Source organism: Solanum stenotomum, chromosome 3, assembly GCF_019186545.1.
Source record: "Solanum stenotomum isolate F172 chromosome 3, ASM1918654v1, whole genome shotgun sequence".
NCBI lineage: Eukaryota > Viridiplantae > Streptophyta > Magnoliopsida > Solanales > Solanaceae > Solanum > Solanum stenotomum.
In genome coordinates this window covers 5,163,395-5,187,377 of record NC_064284.1, presented here as the reverse complement: position 1 = coordinate 5,187,377, position 23,983 = coordinate 5,163,395, and the positions used below count along the sequence as shown (strand labels likewise).

At 34.8% G+C, this 23,983-nt stretch overlaps 1 protein-coding gene across 2 annotated transcripts; it reads left to right on the top strand.

Moving 5' to 3' along the window:
* The first annotated feature begins 206 nt into the window (after positions 1 to 206).
* LOC125858239 (ABC transporter C family member 13) lies at positions 207 to 22,875 on the top strand. 2 transcript variants are annotated; one of them, XM_049537950.1, is made up of 36 exons: positions 207 to 285; positions 1,063 to 1,104; positions 1,188 to 1,274; positions 2,909 to 3,064; positions 3,142 to 3,273; positions 3,891 to 3,991; positions 4,924 to 4,990; positions 5,303 to 5,560; positions 6,502 to 6,571; positions 7,223 to 7,283; positions 8,222 to 8,309; positions 9,417 to 9,535; positions 11,404 to 11,501; positions 12,012 to 12,078; positions 13,512 to 13,629; positions 13,725 to 13,841; positions 13,928 to 14,008; positions 14,089 to 14,337; positions 15,073 to 15,174; positions 15,248 to 15,315; positions 15,545 to 15,676; positions 15,776 to 15,923; positions 16,920 to 17,200; positions 17,442 to 17,598; positions 17,849 to 18,024; positions 18,100 to 18,211; positions 18,329 to 18,382; positions 18,864 to 18,986; positions 19,747 to 19,845; positions 20,029 to 20,121; positions 20,215 to 20,325; positions 20,401 to 20,562; positions 21,305 to 21,492; positions 21,665 to 21,854; positions 21,941 to 22,108; positions 22,596 to 22,875. In XM_049537950.1, exons 1-36 carry the CDS (start codon positions 247 to 249, stop codon positions 22,674 to 22,676), a joined length of 4,395 nt encoding a protein of 1,464 aa, XP_049393907.1. In that variant the 5' UTR covers positions 207 to 246; the 3' UTR covers positions 22,677 to 22,875. The 2 variants fall into 2 exon arrangements, with proteins under 2 accessions (XP_049393907.1, XP_049393908.1); XM_049537951.1 differs by lacking the exon at positions 207 to 285 and having other exon boundaries at positions 2,898 to 3,064.
* The last annotated feature ends 1,108 nt before the right edge of the window (positions 22,876 to 23,983 follow it).

The following is a 23,983-nucleotide window of genomic DNA, read 5'->3' as shown; positions in this document are numbered from 1 at the left end:
GCAATAGCCAATTAAAGAAAAAAATAAAAATAAAGTAAAAGTAGAAAGAAGGGATTCAGAGGGCATGTGGAAAAGCAACAAGCAAAGTTGCGGATCAGACTAATCCATAAAACCCGGCCCATTTGTTTGACCCGACCCGCATGCTTGCCAACTTTTTTTTTTTTTAATATATAAATCACTCCTCCATGCACTACTCTTTCAGTTTTGGCTTTCCAAATTCCACCGTTCAATTCCTCTCCCCTTTCGATGGAGTTGATGAAGCTCATTTGCCCTGACTCTCCATACGTATGTTTTTAGTACTACTCTATTTTCTTTCTCCTAATTTCACTAAATTTTTACTCTGTTTTTCTTTCTTATTAAGTTTTTACACATTAAAGGTGGGTTTTTTTTTTGAAATTTTCTTGACGATTTTGTTTTCAAGAATTCGATTCTTCCTACTTTTCTGGAATTTAAATATGAACTGTTTTAGTTAGTTGTTTTCTTTAATATCTGTAAATTTTTTTGGCAAGTATTCAAGATTATAATCAACGTGTACACAGTGGGATAGTACTTTTTTTACTTGGTCCTAAAAGAAGAATCTTGATTTCTTGGACATCTTTTTTGGACAATTTGCCTTTACTTGGTCTTAAAACAAGAATCTTGTTACATTCTTGATTTCTTGAACATTTTTTTTGGACAATTTGCCTTGCCTGCAGTAGGTTTGTCCACTCATTCTTTTTTTTTTTTTACAGAATAATTAATTATGTGAAACGTTTTCTTGGTTGTATTCGGGATTTTCTTTGTAAATGTTCAAGATTCTGTCTGGTACTGAGATGATTTCTTCTTGGTGTAACTTCAGTTCTCAAAGTTCGGAGATTCTTGGTTTTTTAATTTTATTGTTAAGTGTTCAAAGCAAGAAACTACAAGTACATTCTGTCTGAGAGAGTGGGTGAACGTGTGGATCATGAATATCACTTAATTAAATCTTTTTCACTTTCTCTATAAGGTAGAACTATGCATATTACGTTTGTGCTAGTGTTCTCATAATTCTTACGACTTCTGTTTTGATTTCTGGATGGTTAGGTTTGGAACAGCGACGGAGTTTCAGAGTGTTTCAGCAACTTATATCCTTCAATTTGTGTTTTTTTTCTATGCTAAGAAAGTTACACCAATTGTTGTTACTGTTTATTACCTTAACCATATTCACAGTATTAGGTTTTGGAGCCAATATTTTGACTATTGTTCTTGTTGCTGCTATAGGAGCTGGTAAAAGGAGTGTCAAAGATGGAAATAGGGTATGCTTCGTTTTCATTGCAAGAGAAGCACATTGCATTACTATAGTTTCTAATTTAGAATTTAAATGATTGAATGCTTTATGGAGGGTTTAAAAGTGAGGCAATGGATTATCGGTCCGTAAAAGTAGGACTCTATGGCATTGATTGATAATATAATAAGTGTACCGTTTCCATTTAGGGAAGTAGATTTCATTTGCGATGATTCATATTGGGACGTAAAAAACTTAATTAGAAATGCATCTTAACAAGTTTTCGTATCTGATTGGAAAATCATGTTAGCCTTTATCTCTATTTCTTGGAGAAGGGAGGGTGAGAATATCTTTTCTGCACAGTTTTTTTGGGTTGGATAATCATCAATCTGAGTTTGTGATCAAATTCCTCACTGTTGAAGAAACTAGTTTTACTGTAGGTTACATATATTGTGGAACTGTGTTTGTGATAGTAAACATAATCCAATTTTGCTGTCTGAGGCCCTGTTGAGTTTTCTCATTAAAGGTAAATGGTTGTGAAGACTTGCATCAAAAGCAGGACGTTTTGGGGAGAAAGTGATTAGACTATAGTATGGAAGAGATGGGGACTGGAGGCGTATTCGGATGTTGATGAGTTATCAAAATTCGTTAGGTTCAAATTAGTAATGACCATCATAGCTCTCCTTTTCCTGGATGGGTATCAGTTTCTGGAGATTCAATGAAGAACTTTTCTGTAGGTTATAAAACTAAAGGAATTTTGTGTAGGTTAATGAATATTTTATCATAAGAAGGTTTTTGGTGCTATATTCTGGCTGTGTAGCAAGCATGGCTTAGTCAGGAACGTGCAATCATAGATTGTTGCAGTAAGATGTTGACCAAAAACTCCAGGTGTTTTTTGGCTCTCATTTCAAGAGCGTCACTATATTGTTATTGAGCTATAGCTTCAGATTTAATTATCTACCTCACATAATTGTTTTTCCCTATTAGATAACATCACTTATTTCTTCCCCTGATGTAATTAACAGGAAATGAGGAAGTTTATCAAGTTTTGGTGTTTTGTGCAAGGAAAGTGTAACAATGTTATTTCTCTGTTCACTGCTGTCATTGTGGCTTGACAATTGTAGTTCTTACAAGTTTCTTAAATCACATAGGATTTTGGCACATAAGAAGGCTAGAGATGAAAACGCATCTTGGGAAGTGTTCATGTCTTTTATCTGTTCATGTCATTTATCTTTTGATTGTATGCAAGGAAACAAACGAGGGTCTTTGATAGGGTTCAAGACCCTGTGTAGAAGTCTGAGGGTTCAGTTTATATTTATGTTTGAGTGAAGAATATTGGGTATCTAGCTATTCGATTAGATTACTTAGAGCCAATTTTTTTTACATAATATTGTACTTTGCATGCTCTGTCTTGGTGCTTTATGGAGTTTAATTAACTAATAGAAGACAAAATAGTATTTTTCTTATATATTTATGATTAATCTTTTCAATTCTAGGTTTGAATTGCCTTATTTCATGTTTTGCTTTCTCCTAACTTTCTAACTGCTCTTTTTGACTCGTAATTATGCCAATTATTTCCATCAAAGTCTTCACCCAATGTAGTTGGCTTAATATTTTCCTTCATGAGGTGTTTCCATGGGCTAATGGTCTACAGGGATGAAACAGGTATCCGTTCTGGCAAAGGTTTTCTTGCATCTGATACCTGCTTTGGGTGCAAGCATGGCACTCTGTGACATGGTTGTGCTAATCAAAAAGATGCTAGACAGTTCTCATGTTCAGTATCATGAATGGCTCTTCAGGTTCTCACAATTCTCAGTTTGGGTGAGCTTTGCACGTCTCTACCACATTATGAATTTGTTTGCAACAACTTCCATTTCTCATTAGGCACACTTTTTCAGGCTACCATTCTGCTGGTCTTGAAGTGTGGGTACTGCTATGTTGTTTGCTGCAACCCCATCTTATGTGTTTGGTGGATGTTGAAATTTCTTCTTTTAGTACCTCATTTACAAAGAGATTTTACTTCTCTTCAGGTACAACTTATAATTCTCAGGAAATTTTGTATGGCTTTCTCTGCACCGAGTTTCTTAAAATAGTGGACTTGTTGGATCTGTGAAATTTACTTTCTCAAAAGCTCAATTTTTATGTATTGGTAAATGCATTGATCAGTTTATAAAATGCTCCTACAAGTAAAAATGCTGAATGTTGTTGCACTTCAGAATCAGGTTTTGATTTTTTTGTTACTTTCAACTCAAATTCTCGTATTTGTTGGGTATTGGTACTTTGTTGTGCATTGATATTGGATTCTTCTAAAAATGTTTTTTCTAGGCTTGACTAGTGGTATATTTAACAAGTATGCAGCAGATTACGGGTTACCACCGACTCTAGTGTCAAAGTATATTATTAGATTCTTTACAGTAAGCTGAAGATAAAGGTGGTATTATTATCTTCTGAATCTTTTTGGTCTTCATGGATATACGCATTAAGGTCTCTGAACCAACGTCTTATGTGAGAGAAAATGTCTGTTCAGGAGGAGGTCTTGAACAATTGTCCATGTTTGATTCTTGATACTTATCTTGCACACATTTATCACCTAAATTCTGCAGACAACTGAATGTTGAAAGAGTCTAATATGATTTTGCTACTGCAGGTTCTTCTGTGTCTTAAAGAAGGCTTCACTGCTTTAGTGGATATAAGTTTTGGAGTTTTAATTATTATTACCAGAAGTACAACAAGGCCTCAGAGTAGTAGGTATTTCCTCTTCTTGTTTTTGGCCTAATGTAATTGTAATGATTCAAAGATCCAGCTATGGTTATTTTATCTCTGCTCCTAGCCTCCTTGTGTAGTGAGTAACCTGAAGATTAGAGGTTACCTGAGAGATGAGAGGCCAAAAACAAAAAAGTTAGTCATCCCAGTAAGGATGGGTGGCTGAATTTTTGAGAAATTAGAACTTTGTGCCATTGATGATTATGGATAACATATACGCTATTAGCATTAAGCAGTGAATGGAAAATAAAAATAAAAATAAAAATGAAAGGTATCTTTTAATGGATTTAGCATAACACATCTCTCTAAGCAAATTTATTTTAAGTGTCTTAAACATACTTGAGAATGAATGACAAAATGTAATGGAACTTGGCTATGGTCCACAGATAGATTTATGGAATGACACCTGTTATATGTAATCCAAAATGGAATCATAAAACATAGTATTCTAATCCTCATCACCTTGCTAAGTTAATATGAAATTACATCCAGATTTTGCATATTCAACCAGCTATTGGATATGTATAACAGTTTGAATGTTGATAATCATCTAATCCCTTGAATGCATGTTGCTTTGACTGTATGAGCTTTTCAAATTTTAATATGTACATAATAATTGTCTTGCATAAAAGTTCTCCTTTCTATTTACCTGCATTATGTTGGATGATATGATCCATGCAGGTGCATAGAAGTTTTTTCCATTTCATCTACCTGGACTCATCATATATTTATTTTTTATTGTGTATTTTCGACATGACAATATGATCTGGCAATAATTTGTCAGATTTTGTAATTTCAATTATATTGATCAAACACTGATTTGTCACTTAAAGTTCATTTACCCAGTAGTAAATACATTCGTCTGTTTTTTTTCTCTTATTCAATAATCGCTTCATGGTTAATTGCAAAATAAACAGTTGCATGGAGGAGGAACTACTTCTGCCCAGAAAAATGGACACTGGTCAAGGTAGCTCCAGAGGAGTGGTATGTATATCTTTTCCATTGATTAAGATTTTCCATCCTATTTAATATTTATTGAATTTCATCATGGTATTGTTGTATATGAAAACACTGACACCAGTTTTACCACTTCGGAGATGTCAGAAAACACTAGTTCTCTGTTTTTTTAAAAAAATGTTATAAATTCTGTACGTTCTCTCTGTTAAATGGTGTGGAATGCATCTTCTTTTCTACTTCGTACACAAGCAAGTATTGATTGCCTATAACGTTTTTAGTTTCTATTCTTGTTTCTTCTGTTTATCCTAATCTTGGGACAATGGTTTCATTGGATATTAGTCAAAGGGTATTATATGCAACTGCTGGGATCTGATAGCATTCAAATCTATCAAACCCGTACTGGAATGTGGAGTAAAAAGGCAGCTTGACTATGAAGATTTACTTGAGCTACCCACTGATATGGATCCTTCATCCTGCCACACTTTGCTGTCGACATGCTGGAAAGCTCAACAAAGAAATGAATATTCTCATCCTTCATTAATCAAAACAATATGTCGTGCATATGGATGGCAATATTTCCGTTTAGGTCTTCTGAAGGTAATATATTATGACCACTTTATGTTAGTTTTGGAAAAGTAGAGAAGAACCCCAATGTGTCAATGTCACCTAGCTGATGCTTCTCTGATAAATTCATTGATCAGAAGTTGTGACTATATGACTGGATGCATATACATTGGTTTGATGCTGTAAAATCTCAACGTAATGCTTCCTGTGTATGTTGTTGTTCTCTGTGTCAACTTGCCGAATTTTCTCTATCCTTTTTAGGTCTGACCAGCTAAATCCCAAATTATGCATTTATTACACGAGAAACATGATTTAGAGAGATATATATTAGAGAGACTATCATTCTTAATTATAGTTCTGCAGGGATAGTGAAAATTGCAGGATATTACATTGTGACCAAAATTCCGTGCTAAGCGTGTGACCCCACAAGTAAATTAGAAGATGCAATGATTCATTTTCAGTTCCCAATTTCGAAACCCCTATTTCCGCTTGTCCAAAAATAAACACATCCCAACAGTTGCCAACCCCAAATTCCTGTTAGAAACACTCAAAATCTCACTGTGCTAGTTTTGTTGTCTAAACATACTTCAAACAACTCTAGATAACCAAATCAAACCCTTCTCCATGACCTATGACTAGATAATGAGAGTCAGTTGAATAGGACAAGCAAACTGCCTACTGATTCCATAAAGGTTTATTCCAGAGATCTTTTGCATAATGCAAGCTGGTAACTGATGAAAGTATTTCTGCTTTTTGGTGATTAACTTTTATATTGCATACCACAAGTTTTTGGTGTTTGCTTACGTGGCATCATAGGCAATGTTTCTTTTAAATATAGGGACTAGTTAGATCTCAAGACCAATATATGAATTTGACAATGCGTTCTTTATTAAAAATGAAGTACTGAATTTGTTAATACCTTTTTTGATCTTGTCAATAGATTCAAAAAGTTGTAACATTTCTCGATTTTGTAGGTGCTTAATGACTGTCTCAGTTTTGCTGGTCCAGTGCTTCTCAATAAGTTGATTCGCTTTCTACAGCAAGGTTTTTGCATATACCGATATTTCATTTTTTTCCAGTATTCTTCAGATTTTGAATTTAATGAACTTAATTCATATTTTTCACTGGAAAAATGATTATTTCTCTCTTGTTTTTGGAGTCTTTGATATTCCAAGACAGTTGCTTTTCCTTGCATTTCAGCTGACATAACAATTAATGCTCTGCTAGAGTTGATTATAACCTTGTTTTACACAAATGCGATCAGAAGTTTCTGAATGATTTCTCTTGTCAAACAATATAATGCCTTCATAGAATTAATTCTAACCTGATCTTAGTACATGTGCTGTTGAAATTTTCAGAATCATCAATCTTGTTCCCATTCAGTTGCCGCACGTCCTCTTTTGGCTTTTTACTGCAGATGTTCTCTCTCCATCAATCATTAGAGTGTAGCTTTTTAGTTGAAGATACATGCTTACGGCTTACCTTTCCTTTACAAGGATTGTAGTATCTTCTGATGTGTTATTGACAATGTTTAGCCTTAATTTTGTATGACATAGAACTCAATTTAACATTGATCAATTGACTATTCATTTGAAAAGTGTGCCAGATGTCTTCATGACTATTCATTGGTTCTTCTCAAACATTCTCAAGGTCGAATGACACTTTGTGACTGGTGTTCGTACTCTTTATCAACAGGTTCAAGAGACTATGACGGCTACATTCTTGCACTATCCTTGGGCCTTTCTTCTGTCTTGAAGTAACTTTTACTCTTCGTTCCTGGAATTCACTTTAAGTTCAAGTTATGATATGTTTCGTCTTCTTTCAAGTTCTTCTTAAACTACATGCTGTTCTTGGTAACTTTGTAGCAGAACTCTAGCTACTGACAAAATTCTGATGCCCACTGTTGTCTTGTACACACACAAAAAAAGAAGAGAAAACTCAGTGAATTCTGGGTTACTCATATATCAGCATTTGGGATTTCAAGTTGTATCTCATGGTAACTAGGTTGTCACAATCTACATATCTAACTGCTTAAGGTTTTAGGAAGGGACGTGTTCACATATTTTTCTGTGAAATCTTAGAAGAGATGTCACTTCCATGGTAGAATAAGCATGTGAGCACATTGGGTCTTGGATAGGTGTAGACTTTTACTTTAAAATTTGCTCTTATCAACATTTTCTGAGAGTGGGACATTTCATCCTATCTCTGTATCACCAACCCTTGTTAGAATTTGCTTTAGTTTTTCCCTTTTTTTTTTTTTTTTTTTGATTTGCACCGGGTGTCCGAGTCTCTTTGAGCCCCGACTAATCCCGGGGGTGCACAGGCCCTCGGCAAGGAGTTTCCCGCAAGTGCACCACGGTTAATTCAGGTTTTACCCAGTCCTATGGCCCTCAGAAATTGTTTTTCCCTTTTGAATTTGAATTTTGGAATAATTCTGTATTGGGAAATGGGAAGTGAATTTTAATTGGAGTTCTATCCATCTCATGTTTTCTCTCCTGGGAATGTATTCTTATTGTGGCAAGCTTACTACCTGATTTTGTTATCTATATTCGAAATACTTCTCATACTAGCTCGCATGCAACGTGCCTTCCTCGAATTTGTCTGACCGTTTTAGTTATATAACTTATATTGTAAGTTATTATTAGGCTCTGATTATGACACTAAGTATAAGAAGCTCTTTGTGTAATGCTGCAGATCGTTCCTTGATACACAATATACTTTTCATCTTTCAAAGCTCAAGCTCAAGCTAAGATCCAGTATCATGAGTCTTATTTATGGAAAGGTGAATCTTCTTTATCAGCAATAAGCTATTATGAGTTCCATCTTTATCATCTTGAAGAATCTGTTCTATAACCACATTACAGCTGTCACACGGGATCCATATTGCATCTTTGTATCATACTATTTATCTTCTTATTTGGATATGTTTATTTTGTGATTTATATCATGAGTAATTTTAACTAGACCATTTAGATGGTAAAGTGGGTTTTCACTAGCTTCTTTAAATTTGGACAGTGTCCGGTGTTTCTTTCTTGTCAAATGAGGAAGGTATTTTTTGTCATTGTTTTCTAGTGAAATGAGCTTAATTTTTTTAGTTTTCAGATACTAGGTCTTAGCTTTTTAAGGTCTGAAGAATTAGAGATGCCTATTCCAACTGAAAAAATGTTATTGTTTTCCTATGTTCTCAACTTGAATGATTTTTGTCTTTCAAAAGCCTAAACTGGAAATTTTTACAATAACAACTATGCTTCAGTCCCAAACAAGTTGGTGTCAGTGATATATGAATCCTCATTTACTATGTTACTCTTATAAACTAATCGCCAATATTATACAAATAAAAATAAAAAGTACTCGAAGTTCTTCATGTATTCTTCATTCAGATTATTTCCATTTGTGTATTTTTCAAACTCGGAATGTGTCCTAAATGAAAATATTGACATTCATTTTGTGTTCGGTTAAAGCAAATACATTAGGAGTTTTGAGATTTTCAGATAGTGGATTATGATCGACAATGATTTGAGTGATGTTCTTATACTAATTGTTGTTCTCTAGAGTGACTAGTGAGAAAAACAATACATTGGATATTTTGTTCCATGTTAAGGGTGTCCTACCGGTCTTCAAAACTTAAGACTAGGTAGGAGGGCCAAGCCCCATTTGCAAAACCTAGGTAATCCACGTGGAGAGTACCTTTTGGTTTATTTTTGAGTATAATGGCCATAGGGATTAGTGATATATCGACCTTTGTTTTTCTATAGGTGTGTCCATGTGTTGTCTACCACTTTTCAAAACCTAAAGTGGCTACTGCTAACTTTTCAAACTTCAGATCTAAGTGAAAGGTTTCTATCTACAAGATATTTTGTGACTAACAATGCCATTTTTTCTTTTCAAGTGTATTTCTGTTAGTTTGGCCGAGAGATCAAAATTTTCTGAAGGAGAAATTCAGACATTCATGTCTGTGGATGCTGATCGAATTGTGAACCTGTGTAATAGTTTTCATGATATGTGGAGGTTAGTATTTTCTATCCCGAGAAGATCAGTAACAATGTAATTGGTTGGTCCATCACCCCCACCCACCCCCAACCCCAAAATGAGATATTCAAAATGTAGATGAATAGAACTTCCTTTTGTTTTCTAATTTTCTTTTATGACCGGTTTTCGAAAGATCTAAGTAAAGGCTTGATTCATGCAGTAGTGGATGCTTTTCTTTGTTGTAAGGAATGATATTTTATACATGGTATAACAGCGCTAAGATTGTGCATTCAATATTACAAAGTGTGCAAAGCCTTGATCATATATAACGTGGAATCTACATCACTACATCATTTACAAGGGTCATGTTGCACCATCACTTACAGTAGTGGATGCTTCCAAATGGATTCCGTTTGCCCCAATTTATCATTAGGTAGATGGATATTAGCATCATCATTATTGTGAGCAGTACAATGTAGATAGATATTAGCATCATCATTATCGTGATAGATATTAGCATCATCATTATTGTGAGCAATACAATGGATATTACCATCATCATTATTGTTAGCAGTACAATTTCTGAAATGCACTGAAATTTTCCATTTTTATGAACTAGGAAAGTGGGTAATATGTTTGACACTTTGTTGTGATTAGTTCCACATGGAAATGCCAATTGTGTTTCCTTGAGTTAATATATGGTTCCCTTTGAATAAATTTCTACTTGTAGGCTTTTATATGACCCTTGCATATCTGCACCTCAGACCATATATATGTGTTTGATGTTTGGTTTACAGCATCTCTTGTCCTTGAGGAATCTTGAAACTAAAAGGATAGAAGTCCCCAACTTAAGCAACTGTCATTCGTAAGACGGAAAATAAACATATGGGCTTGTATGAAGGCTGTCAAGGTTCCAAGAATGTGATTCTTTCCTTAAATGTTTTAAGATACTGTTAGCGTCTCTTCTGATACCTAATTCTTTTCAGTGCATATTTTGAAAGCTAATTGTGCTTCCTGATCTATACCGAAATATTTTGAGAATTTTTTCTAATTGCAAGTTGTCATTTACACTGATGACCAGAAAGAAGTAAAATGTATCGGGAAGTTGTAACCAATTAAAATTATACTTATAGTTCAGTGAACTATAGTGATCTATGAAAATTTAAAGTAAAAAGTTAGCATGGCTAGCAAAATTTGAGTATGAATTAATGTATATATGCTGGCTGTACAAAAAGATTCTTTTATCAGTAGGTTACTGTACACAATAGTGTTGTCTAAGTTTTGGATATTGTGCTATTAATTCACTATGCTTTTTACTTCATTCAATTAAAATTTGGTATGATGGGTTGTGTTGATAAATCTTTAACTTCCATACTTTGTGTTACCATTGTTTCTTACTCTCGGGTCTCGATGCATATTCACGACTGTATATTCATGTATTTTGTTTGATGATGCCACTATTTAATTCACAATTCTGACCCCCAATGTTAGTTTTTCTGGGGATAAATAGTGATGAATTGTTGCTAAAAAGATTGGTCCTGCTCTGCAAAATGTTGAACAAACTGTAATATGTGTTTAATAAGGGTATAGAGAAAGCATCTGTTCGTGTGTATTTTTCTTTTGTTCTTGCTCTTCTTGTTTCTTTTGTTGTTAAGTGCATCTAATCAAGAAAATAGAGGACTTTTTCAAGATCTACCTTAAACTCACTACTCCTTCTCGTGACAAAGTGTGCTTATTTGAAATGTGATGAAGCATATTTGAAGTCTTTCTTTCCAGATAACATCTAGCATTCTGCATTTCTGAAATGATGAGAGCTCTTATAAATAAAGAATGAAGTTTCCCAGCTTGGAAATTGTCCATTTTTCATTTCCTTGGTTTCTGGATCTATTAATCATAAAATGCATCAGTTTGCCATTGCAGATTGGAATTGCTCTCTATCTCCTGTATACACAAGTCAAGTTCGCATTTCTTTCTGGAATAGCTATAACAATCTTGCTAATACCAGGTACTAGATGACTCCGATATAGATTTGAACATGCTGCAAAATTACAATTTAATGTGATGTGTTTGCCTAAATACGAAGCGCTCATATGATAGAGACAACTATATGTTTAAGTTGCTCTGATGGAAATATGGTGTTGCTATGATACTAAGTTTATGGACAGCTTGCTTATTATTGGAGATTTTGTAAGTGATAAATATTGATTAGTTGTCACTAGAAAACGTTGTTGATATGATTGTGTTGTGCTAAAAATTTTGTCCAGTAAAACTGTCAGTATTGTCCATAACCACGGTAATTTGCAGATCAGTTTTCCTTGATGAGAGAGGTTGATGAAGGTTTAGTCCTTAGTTTTAGGAACAGTTTATGTTTTTCAACTTATATAACATATCAGCATCTGTAATAAAATCAGTAGTTCCCGTTGTTTAAAACCTTGTCCTAGGTCGTCTTGATATGCCATGGTCTTAATGGTTTAGTCAATTCTAGAGAAGGCCTGACAATTGTTATTTTATGCAGTTAATAAGTGGATTGCTAATGTAATTGCAAAAGCGACAAAGAGCATGATGGAGCAAAAGGATGAAAGGTATATGCCAGCAACTCTTTAGAGCCTCGCTGGAGTTCATATGGGACTATTATTTTGGTTGCAGTTCTCTTTTTCTTATTGTTTTATCCTCTTTTCTCTATTATCCATTCCTGAAATGTATATTCAATCATTATTTAAACATTTCTTATCAGAAAAGAAGTATGTTCATTCATTATTTAAACATTTCTTATCAGAAAAAGTATGTTTATTCATTATTTAAACATTCCATATCAGAATAAAGTATGTTCATTCAGTAGTTGAACATTTCTTTTCAAGGAAAAAAGATGCATGTTCATTCATTTTCTTTACTTGGTCAGTAAGCTATTGGAAAAAGAAAGTGTCTATTGGTCCCCATGTTTGATAATTATAATTTTATAAATTTCTTTTCTAGACTTGGCAGAGAGTTTGTAGTTTGTGACTACCTGAATATGATCATATCTCTTAATATTCCTTTGCAGTTTTTTGTCTGGTGATCCAAAGTTGCTATAGATTGTTTACTAAAATTAAGTAGAGTCAAATTAGTGTTGTATTTTACTGATACTAAGAAACAGTTCACATCTTATTGGTGATGTTATTTTACGTTGTCGTGAAATTATTATGTTGCCTTTTTTCTGAAGTATAAGGGTTTGGTTAGCTTACAGAAAGCAAAATTTATGTGTGTGGTAAAAGGAGACGTATAAATGAGAGCAGATAGGTTTAATATGCAACCAGACATTCAAGGCGTTTACTTCGGTTGGATGTTAGATCAGATAGCAACTAAAGATACCATATGGTTGCTGGTAAGGAAGTGTTGTATGACATAAGTGAACAGGTTGAAACAGTTTTTTTCCTTCACAACGGAGAGATGATTTGTATTGTGATCTTGTCACATCATTATATATGGCTGGCTTAAGAAGAATTGAAATAGAGCCCAGGGATAATTTTGAAGATCGAATATAGTTCCACCTGCTTAAATTCATACTGAAGTTATGATCCAGCCTGAATGCTGGACCAGTTAAAAGGTCTGTACACACTTAATCAACAACAGTTTCTGGAAGTATTATTTTGTAAGGAAGAATTAGCTTACTCAAAATCAGATAGTTTAAAGAGACGTTCTTTTAAGCTGCTGACTTTCCATACTTAGGTTGATTCTGTCATCATGTTACTAAGGACGTTGGACGTTATTATCCATCTGTTCCTTCACAAATAGGAACGTGCTGGTTGGATTCTTTTCAGAATCAAGCTGATGGTTCTACTTGTTGAAGAGAAGTATTTAGAAGATGGTTGTTTGTGTATACTTCTTAGGGTGGGAAGGAGTGAAATATCTTGGATGAATATCACGCACGGGTTTTTTCTTTAAAAATTACAAAAGAAGGGATGAGTTATGTCTTTTGAGTTTATGTAATTAACATTCTCTATATCTGTTATGATATACTGTCCATTCCTCTTTGCAGGATAAGAATGACAGCAGAAATTTTAACACATATACGTACTTTGAAAATGTATGGTTGGGAGCTACTTTTTGGAAGTTGGCTAATGAATACGAGATCAGAAGAAGTAAAATACCTTTCGGTGAGACAATATTCTTCTTCTTTCTAGTACATTATGTTTGATAGTAGCATGAGCCATATGACTTAAATCTTGAATGTAAGACTTTTTCATGTTAGACTAGGAAATACTTGGATTCATGGTGTGTTTTCTTCTGGGCAACAACACCAACACTTTTCTCGTTGTTCACATTTGGACTCTATACTTTGATGGGCCATCAACTTGATGCAGCAACGGTACAATGACAGATTCTAAACTACTTGCTTACTTCAGTTTTTCTTTTTAACCATATGTATTCCCAATTGTTTGGTTAATATTGCAGGTTTTTACTTGTGTTGCACTGTTTAACAACTTGATTTCTCCATTAAATTCATTTCCGTGGGTCATCAATGGGTTAATTGATGTAAGTTTTGAAAGTTCTTTTCTTTGAGAAATTATCCTCCTTTATTCTGTAATATCTTTCACTTTTGTTTTGTTTTGCAGGCTGCAATATCTTCCAGGAGGTTATGCAAGTATTTATCTTGTTTTGAGCAGGAGACAAGCATGGAACAACCAAGCAATTGTTCGGTTTTCTCATGCTCTAATAAGCAGAACGAATTGCAAGATGCGGCTGTTGTCATCCATGATGCATCTTGCACATGGTCGAGCAGTGACCAGAAGGAAATAGATTTGGTTGTGGATCCTGTTAATCTTCTTATTCCGAAAGGTTTACTGGTTGCAGTAGTTGGAGAGGTGGAACTCGACTTGATACTGTTATAAATTATTTATTTTATAGCTGTGAGCTTATAAATGTAAGAAAATATGGAGCAGCCTGCCTTATTTGACATGAATCTTGAGCATCTTAAGGCTTTGTTCTATGTTTTCACTTTAAGGTTCCCTTTTTACCATTCACAAACTTTTTGGTTATCTAGTGACATTTCATAAGTTGATGCAGAAAAAACAAACTAGACAAATTTTGAATCAAGATATATTTGATATTTGCACACTTTGTCTTAGAAATGGATAATATGTTTAGAATTGTTATTGCAAAGCCTCTGCTTCTTATTGGTGCAAAAGTGTGTTGTACCTGAGCTAGTCAGGAGTACTGCATATGTATGACTTTCTATTTGTGCCTTCTCTTTTCACCATGTCCTGTTAAAGAAGTTGGAGATATGATTATAATTGTAGGAAAAAAATCTGAATCTATATCTATGTGATCTTTCTATACTGTTGCTACATGCAGTCTAGCACAGACACTTTCTTTATTTTCTTTCACCTTAGTTCAGAGTTTGGTAGTTTAACTGTAGGGAAAGAAACTATGGTTGGTGCAATACTGTAGTACAATAAGAAGCTATACCTCCCTTTTCGAGCATATGAAATGGGTGTAACATGTGATGCACTGATTTGCTTGATATGATGTTATCCAATGCTGGTTACTTCCCCGCAAAACTATTGTTTCTCTTATTATTATGAATAACTTCCTTGCAGGTTGGTTCAGGGAAATCATCCTTGTTGAATTTGATTTTGGGGGAAACGAGGCTAATCAATGGATCTGTGTACCGGAATGGTTCTATAGCATATGTTCCACAGGTGCAAACAAACTGCTGTTAAGATTTGATGTGTTATGTAGCACTCATGATCACACAGTTTGCCTGTTTTTCAGGTTGCTTGGATTCTCTCAGGAACTGTACGTGATAACATTTTGTTCGGGAGAGAGTATGATCCAAGGAGGTCTCTTTCCTTACATTTTGACAAGACAATAAGAATTTGTTTGGATAATCTCAGTTGCATTGAGTTGTTAGTTCTCAGTTTTGCATTTCCAAAGTCCCCATTCTTCTGGTTAACCTCAATGTTCTTGGAGATGATATTTTGTATGCCTTGGACCCTTGAAATGCAATATCTGAAGGTTTATTGAGGAGTCACTATTTAACACAAGCTTCTTGGATTTTGATGGGAACAGATACTCAGAAGTTTTAAGAGCTTGTTCCTTGGACTTCGATATTTCCAGAATGATGGGAGGTGATATGGCCTTTGTTGGAGAAAAAGGATTTAACTTATCTGGTGGACAGAGAGCTCGTCTTGCACTTGCCAGGTGACGTGATTCTCTCTCTTCAAATTTCCAAGGTACCTGTCTAGTGACTGTGAGCACTGGATTGTTTGATCTTCTGACAAGTTTTTCTGTATCTGATAGAGCTGTTTATCATGATGCGGAAATATACCTTCTTGATGATATTCTCAGTGCAGTTGATGCACATGTTGGTTGTTCAATTCTACATAATGCAATTCTTGGTCCTCCAATGAATCAGCAGACACGAATCCTTTGCACTCATAACATTCAGGTTTTCCATTCACCAACTTCCCTTTTCTGCTTGATCTAATAGGAGCTTTTTGAGATTTCAATACATCTTTTTGAACTCATTTATAATTTGTTTATTCTCTAACAAGAAATGCTGAAATTCCAGTTCACGTCAAAGATTACAAGGAAAATAATTAGAAAAATATTGATAGGAACTTCTATTAAGTAATGCGTGAAGGCAGTTTTGAAATGATCACTACGGAGATAATTTGATGCTACTTTGTATATGGATACAAGCCATTGGTTTTTCACAGCTTATTGTATTTGCAAGTACGAACCACCTTGCCTTAAGAAAAGTGTAGTTGACATTGATCATTGAGATGGATAATGCACGTGAATGTATCACTGTCATGCAATGAGTTTTGTGTTGTTCTATCTCTAGTGTACATAGTTTTTTCCTATATTCAGATGATACTGATCAAAGTTACAGAACAATTGTTTCTTACTTCGCAATTGTAGTCAAGTATGTATAGTAATAGTTAGATCCTGTGTTAAATGAAAATGGCTCATTTTAACAAGGATCTCAACATTAAGTGTAAGATCTGATTAAAATTTACTTCAATTGATCCCTGTCCATTTCTGGAAAATCTGTATATGCAAGTTAATTTGTCTTTTCTTTCTAATGACATGAAGTTCAACTATCAGTATGTATGTCACAAGGTGTGTGATGTTGATTCATGCACCAAAATTATGTTGATGAAGCAATTTACTATTTGTTATATTGGATTTTTTTCAGAACTCTAGGTAAAAGAACTTGAAATGCATTAATAATTAGGAAAGGTGCATTTCTGTTTTGTAATCTCTTGTTCAGGATGAACGGGAAATGCACTTATATTCACGAAAGATGCAGTAATATTAGGCACAGCTAACATCTTTGTTAATAAATTGACTAGATGTTGGCAATACCGAGGAACATTCATTTAGGATATCTAAAGTAGTGTTTGTCTTAAATGTACTAATATAGTCTTTTACTTTACAGGCAATATCTGCTGCAGACTTGGTGATTGTGATGGATAAAGGACATGTGCAGTGGGTGGGAAATCCAATTGATTTTACTTTTCCCTCTGATGTAGCATTCTCAACAATCGATGAAGTTAGCAGTTGTTCTGAAGTTCAACAGCAGGATAAAAGATCAAATATTTCTAGTGAGATCCAGCAGAAAACTTCAGAGGGTGATGTTATATGTACTTCTAATGAAAATCAAGGGACTGATGAATCAGAGGCCCGGAAAGAAGGAAAAGTTGAAGTCATTGTATACAAGTGAGTTGTTTTCTTTTAGCATAAAATAATTCTACAACACCAATTACACTTCAATCCCTAGCTAGTTGTAGTTGTGCCCGTGTCGGATCCTCCAAAAATGCACTACTTTTGGAGTATCCTACACAGACCCGGAGGTTTCTTTGAAGAGTCTCGGCAGCATAGGTTTTTATTAGACTTTTTGTGGAAAGATCCTGCCTGTGATGAATTCAGTTTGATGATTTTGTCATTTTATGTCTTGCAGGAGCTATGCTGTTTTTGCTGGTTGGTTCATCACAGTTTTAACATGCCTCTCTGCGGTTTTGATGCAAGCTTCTCGTAATGGAAATGACATGTGGCTCTCATATTGGGTTGATACAAGTGGAAGAAACCAGAAACCATATTCAACAACTTTTTACCTGGTAACTAGCCAACTAGTTAAATTGTGTAGATCCTCACCAAGTCATTTTCTTTCCCCAGCTTTATTATCCTTTATTGGAAAGTTTAATTATTGTTGTAAGACATCCCTGAAAATGGAAGAATATTGAAGAGCTCTGTCTTTGCGTAATATATCGTTTTCTTCTATGCATCTCCTATTATCAACACAAGAGAAGATCTCATTTCAGATTCCAAGGCACGGTGATTTCTTAGAAAATTCTATTGATGTCGCAGGCTATACTCTCTCTCTTCTGTCTGGCAAATTCCTTGCTAACTTTAGTGAGGGCATTTGCATTTGCATTTGGTGGGCTACGTGCCGCTGTTAAGGTACATGATCGATTATTAGAGAAGCTTATGAGTGCGCCTATTAGCTTCTTTGATTTGAACCCAACTGGAAGAATTATAAACAGGTATATCTGATCCACTAAGAAATTAATTGCTCTATCTTTTGACATTATGTAATATATACTGACTGGAGTATGCAGACTGTCCTCAGATCTCTACACTATTGACGATTCTCTTCCCTTTATTCTCAACATTCTGCTGGCTAATTTTGTTGGCCTCTTGGGGATTGCAGTAGTACTGTCATACGTGCAGGTTAGCTAGTTCCTCGTTGTAGAACTTTCCAGGGTTCCTTTTTCTAGGTTATCTAGGACAGCAGCCCACTTTTTGCTTGATAGAATTTCTGCTTCTAATAGGTATGCATGTATGCAGGTCATGTTTTTGTTTCTGTTAATGCCTTTCTGGTACATCTACAGAAAACTACAGGTAAGTTGCAAAATTTCTATACATCTCACTGATTATCAGAGACTGACCCACATAGTGCACATGCAGTGTAGCACATAATATCTGGGAAATTTCGATATATTTATTCATTTTAGCTTAGTGAAACTTGGTGTATCTAGGGATTTGTTTTTGTAAGATATATTGCTTGTCGAATTTGGGGTATTTATAGATAGAAATTTTTCAGTAACCTATTCATGCTGCTTAAAATATGAACATTATAAAACAATCAAAATTTCTCTTTGCAACTCCTTCTATTTCTCTTTTCATGTTACAGCACAATCTGAGAAGTCATGCTCTTGATCCACATTGCTAGAATATCAATAAAGGTTTTAATTAAATGACCTTTTTCTTGAAGTACCGTATGAAATATTTTGATGCGGAATGCAAAACTTGGCCACTGGAATAGGTAGTTTCACTTCCCCATACTTTGATTTGACAGAATAACTGAATATAAGATCTCCAGCTGTATTACAGGTCAACATCACGTGAGTTACGTAGATTAGACAGTGTATCTCGATCACCTATATATGCATCTTTTACAGAGACTCTGGATGGATCATCAACAATAAGAGGCTTTAAGAGCGAGGTAATTATATCCTGTTGTCTAAATTAGACTTCACTCTCATAGGATCATCTCTGTCTTTTCTTTCCAGAGGATATAAATTTCCATTCCTGCTTAACGAGAGCTTGTTCTTGTGCTTATCCATATGTGCCCTCTTGAAAGAACTTTTGACTGCTTCACCTTGTGCGATCAATCACATCTTTGATCGAAAGGAGGAACTACTTTAAGAAGTTTCTGTTCACTAAAATCTCCCTACTAAATTCTAGTCCAAAAATTATGCTTTTCTGCTCTTACCAAGGATTTCTGACAGTTTTAGCATGATACGATGACAAACTTTTAGATAAATCATCTCTTGATAGGAGAGTGAGAACACGTGTTATCTTTCTTTTGAAAAATTGCATCTGTTTGACAGAACATGATCACAAATAAATTTTCTTTCTTATGTTAGTTTTTCGTTTATCCTGTCCTTCCATAATGCATATTCATATAAATTTCAGGGGTTGAACACCCCTATTCCATTGAGGAACGTAAGGTTGCAGTGAACTGAAAATGCAGTAGCTTAGTAATTTCCCTTGTACATCACACGATTAGGGAATGAAGTTTTTCCATACACTCTGGCCTCTATAAACAGCATCATAAATAGCTCTTTCTGGCCTCCTCTTATTGCCATCCTATATCTGGAAATTATCATTCTGAATGCTCTGTATTCCAACTTCTCCAAGGGGAATTCGTTGTCCAACCACCTGTTTCTCCATTCTGAAATTCAAACTCTATTGTTGGGCAGGATCTTTTTCTACTCAAATTTAATAAGCATCTGATGACATATCAGAGGACTTCGTATTCAGAAGTAATAGCAAGTTTGTGGCTCTCCCTGCGCCTTCAGGTATGTCTTACACTCTCAGTATCGCTTTAGGGGAACTACTACTGATTTCTGTGTCACCATTTTCTTAAGTTTGACAATTGTGATGTCTGAACTTTTGTGGGTATGCATTTCTCATTTGTGTACGTAATAACATAATACTCAAAAATTGATGTTATCCTGATACTGAAAGATTTATTTTTTCAGTTGCTTGCAGCATTTATCGTCTCATTCATTGCGGTGATGGCAGTTATAGGTTCTCATGAATACCTCCCCATCAATTTAGGTACTCCAGGGTTGGTAAGTTTTTAGGTGATTCTCTTGCTCTTGACCCTTTACTGCAAAGCAATCATAATCTTCGCTGAATTTGATGTACCGGTTCTATATGAACAGGTTGGTTTGGCTCTTTCATATGCGGCTCCAATTGTATCCTTACTTGGAAGCTTCTTAACAAGTTTCACAGAAACAGAGAAAGAGATGGTTTCTGTTGAGAGGATACTACAGGTGACTAAATTGAGATACATTCATAAAAGTTTTATCACACAAATTGAGATCTCCTTCTTACTCCACATTCTGTAGTATATGGATGTTCCTAGTGAAGAAGATGTTGGAGGTTATCCATTACATCCACAATGGCCACATCAAGGAGAGATCAATTTTGTCAATGTGACTCTTAAGTACAAGCCACAACTCCCTCCTGCCTTGTGTGGTGTTTCTTTCACCATTGCTGGGGGAACACAGGTCTGTTTGTCTAACTTGGATTTCTACCATACCCTTTAGTTGAGAATTTGATTTATGATACATGCAAAATCACACGTCTATAAGATGGCATAAAACTATCCCAAGAGATGATGGTTGGAATTAAGTGTAACTTCTTTTTGTTACAAAAAGACGGTTGTTACTTGTATATCAAGTCATCAGGCCAATTGTATGATTCCTTGAATTCATTGTAATTAAAATGAAAGTAGTTTCACTGGAACTTTAGACAGGAACCTTTTATGATGATAAAGCTAATTCACTAACATTGTTTGGTGTTTCCATTATCCGGATTCTCATGTCATTAATGGTTAGTGATATTTATATTAGCTTTAAAAAACGTAATAGTTAACTGAAGTGTTGTTCTAATTTGCTTTACCCAACCCTTAAATGTTGTGATGAATATTCAAAGAAACTTTAACTTTTGCAATTTGTAAAGTTTATTATACTTCTGTTTGGATTTCTTGGAGAGTTTTCTAGCACTAGGGCAATGCCATCAATCCCATCTTTGAAGATATCAAGATGATCAAACCTGTCAAAAGCTATATGTCAAGCATGGGTAGGAAGGATGGGATTCAAGTGATGTGATATTTTGTATTTCTTTTCTGTAAGTGTTACCCAGACCCCAATTGTGGGATTACATTGGGTATGTTGTTGTTTCTTGAAATGTTAGCTCCTCCAGACTCCAGTGACATTGACATTAAAGGTTGCCCTGTTACCTTATCAGGTTGGTATGATTGGAAGAACAGGTGCAGGAAAATCAAGTATTTTGAATGCCCTATTTCGGCTCTACCCAACATGCGGAGGATCTATCATGGTTGATGGGGTAAACATTGCTGGTGTTTCTGTCAGATATCTTCGTTCGAGCTTTGCTGCTGTTCCCCAGGCTCCCTTCTTGTTTGAAGGATCAATAAGGTAATTGACATAGAGAGACATTTGTTGTGACTACTTCAGTCATATTGTCTTAGAACATTCCCTTCCTTTTAACCTTATGTATTACCAGTACTGGCCAAAGCATGTGATTATATTAATGATGATTGGTTGGCAATATGGCTTCCCTTACATGTCTGCACAATAAACATCTCAGGAAAAATCTAGATCCATTGCAAGAGAACATGGATTTTGAGATCTGGAATGTCCTAGAAAAATGCCACATCAAGGAGGAGGTAGAAGCAGCAGGTGGACTGGATGTTCAACTGAAAGGGTCTGGAACGGCATTTTCTGTTGGTCAAAAGCAGCTACTCTGCCTAGCACGCGCTCTCCTTAAGTCCTGCAAGGTCGTATGATGTGTAAATGGAGTTACTACGGAGGTGTGTACAAGGAATGGGGGAGAGCATACTGACAGGTTTACACTTTTCTGCAGGTGCTTTGCTTGGATGAATGCACGGCAAACGTGGACACTGAAACAACTTCAAAACTACAGAAAACTCTAGCCACTGAATGCCAGGGAACAACGGTTATCACAATTGCCCATCGCATTTCGACAGTCATGAGCATGGATAATATCCTGATTTTGGATCGAGGGTTCCTGGTAAACGTACTTTCTTGACAAGCTTCCCTTCGTTTAAACTGTCTAGACATAAGAATATAACAAAACTAGCTGATTGCTTTGACATTTTTAATAAGTCTCTTCGGGTTAATTATTTACTATTATACTTATCTGGAAAGTAGGGGTCGACACAATGGTCAGACATTATTCCTTTAAAAAAAGATTGTTGTTTTAATAATGTTTGGAACTTGGTTTATGTATCTCTAAGGCTACTGATATGGACAATCAAACAAGTCTTGATACTCATGAATTTAGTGCTCATCCCACTGGTGAACATTCTACAATTGTTAACTGTGTGCCTCTCATAGAGAAATGACTGCCTCCAATCTTTTTGAATTGTTACACTTCTACATTCTTCAATTATTAGATTGATGCATGTTATATAGAAGGAAAGAAGCAGAAAAAGAAAGATCATCCAAATTGTGATTGTTTCAGTTCCTCATCTTTCCTTCTTTTTTTTGCTTTACAGGTTGAACAGGGTAATCCGCGGATTCTTCTAGAAGATCAGTCATCCATATTTTTCAGCTTTGCCAAAGCTTCAAGAATGTGATTGATGCAAATCTTCTTGAGTCCTCTTAAAAGTAGTTTTGGAAACTGGAAGGAGCTGTATAGTAGAGCTGCTATTAAGAAGCACTCAAATCTTGTTTTTACTTATAATTCTAGTAGTTGCTAACTTATTAAGGTGCTGAACTGATTTTCAAGTGTGAAGTTGTTGGTGTATGTTAAATCCAGTATCTTAACTCGAAATGTTTAATTCCTCAAATGGTCATCAAAATTATAACTTTTTTCCTACGAACTATTTTTTGTCACTATAAAGTCATTGTATATAATCTCTTTAAAAATAACTTTGGCAGGAAATCAAATCAATCTCACCAGTGCCACTAAGAAGCTTCTTTTTTTTTTTCACATTTGGTAAAAGTTCATTTAAACTACTCAGTTGCTTCATATATTCCCATATGCACGGGAAGCACATGCTTATCGGATAGGAGGACAGAAAGAGGTTGGCTATAACTAATACACGATCAAAGGATCTAACAATAGTGATGTGATTGAAGGCTCAGCGGGCTTCCTAGAAATGAGGCTTATCCCTAGCGCGAGGTTTCATTCAATGGAATTTTCGATCTTATATATATATAGTCATTACACTGTCAGTTACTCTAAAAGTCATTGTCCAATTTTCCTTAAATTGTAACTTACCAAAACTCAGTGACCTACGACACTGAGTTTTGGAGACCCGTGAACAGAACTAAAATACTTAAATTAAATAGCTATATTAAATAAGATTTGTCTTTATATGATTTCGAATGAAATCATAAAGAATGTAGATTCAAAAATGAATTCACCATAATAATTTTAATGGGGTTTTCCGGAGAATGAACATTGGGAAGATAAAGTAAAAATTAGTACTCTCTCTTCCCTAATTACTTGTCCACTTTTGAATTGGCACACGTATTAAGAAAACAATAATTGACATACAAGTTTATCATTTTACCCCTTTTAATTATGAAATTGATGAATTAAAAATTTAAGATTTTCAAAAAGTTCTATCTTTTTCAAAGTACTCCCTCCGTCCTATTTTATATGTCATCCATTTCTATAAATAAATGGACCACAATATTTGTCATTTTATAAAATTTATGCAAAAATTATCATATTTTGCCTATTATACTCTTGATAGAATAGTTAATTAATCTTGTCATTTATTAATAATGTTGACTTAAGAAAACATTAAATAAGGGTAGAAGGGTAAAATTACACCATTTCTTAATGCAAGTGCAAAGTAAAAAGGTGACATATAAAATGGGATGGAGGGAGTAATTAATTGAGGGTATAATAGATAAAAAAAAATTGTCCTTT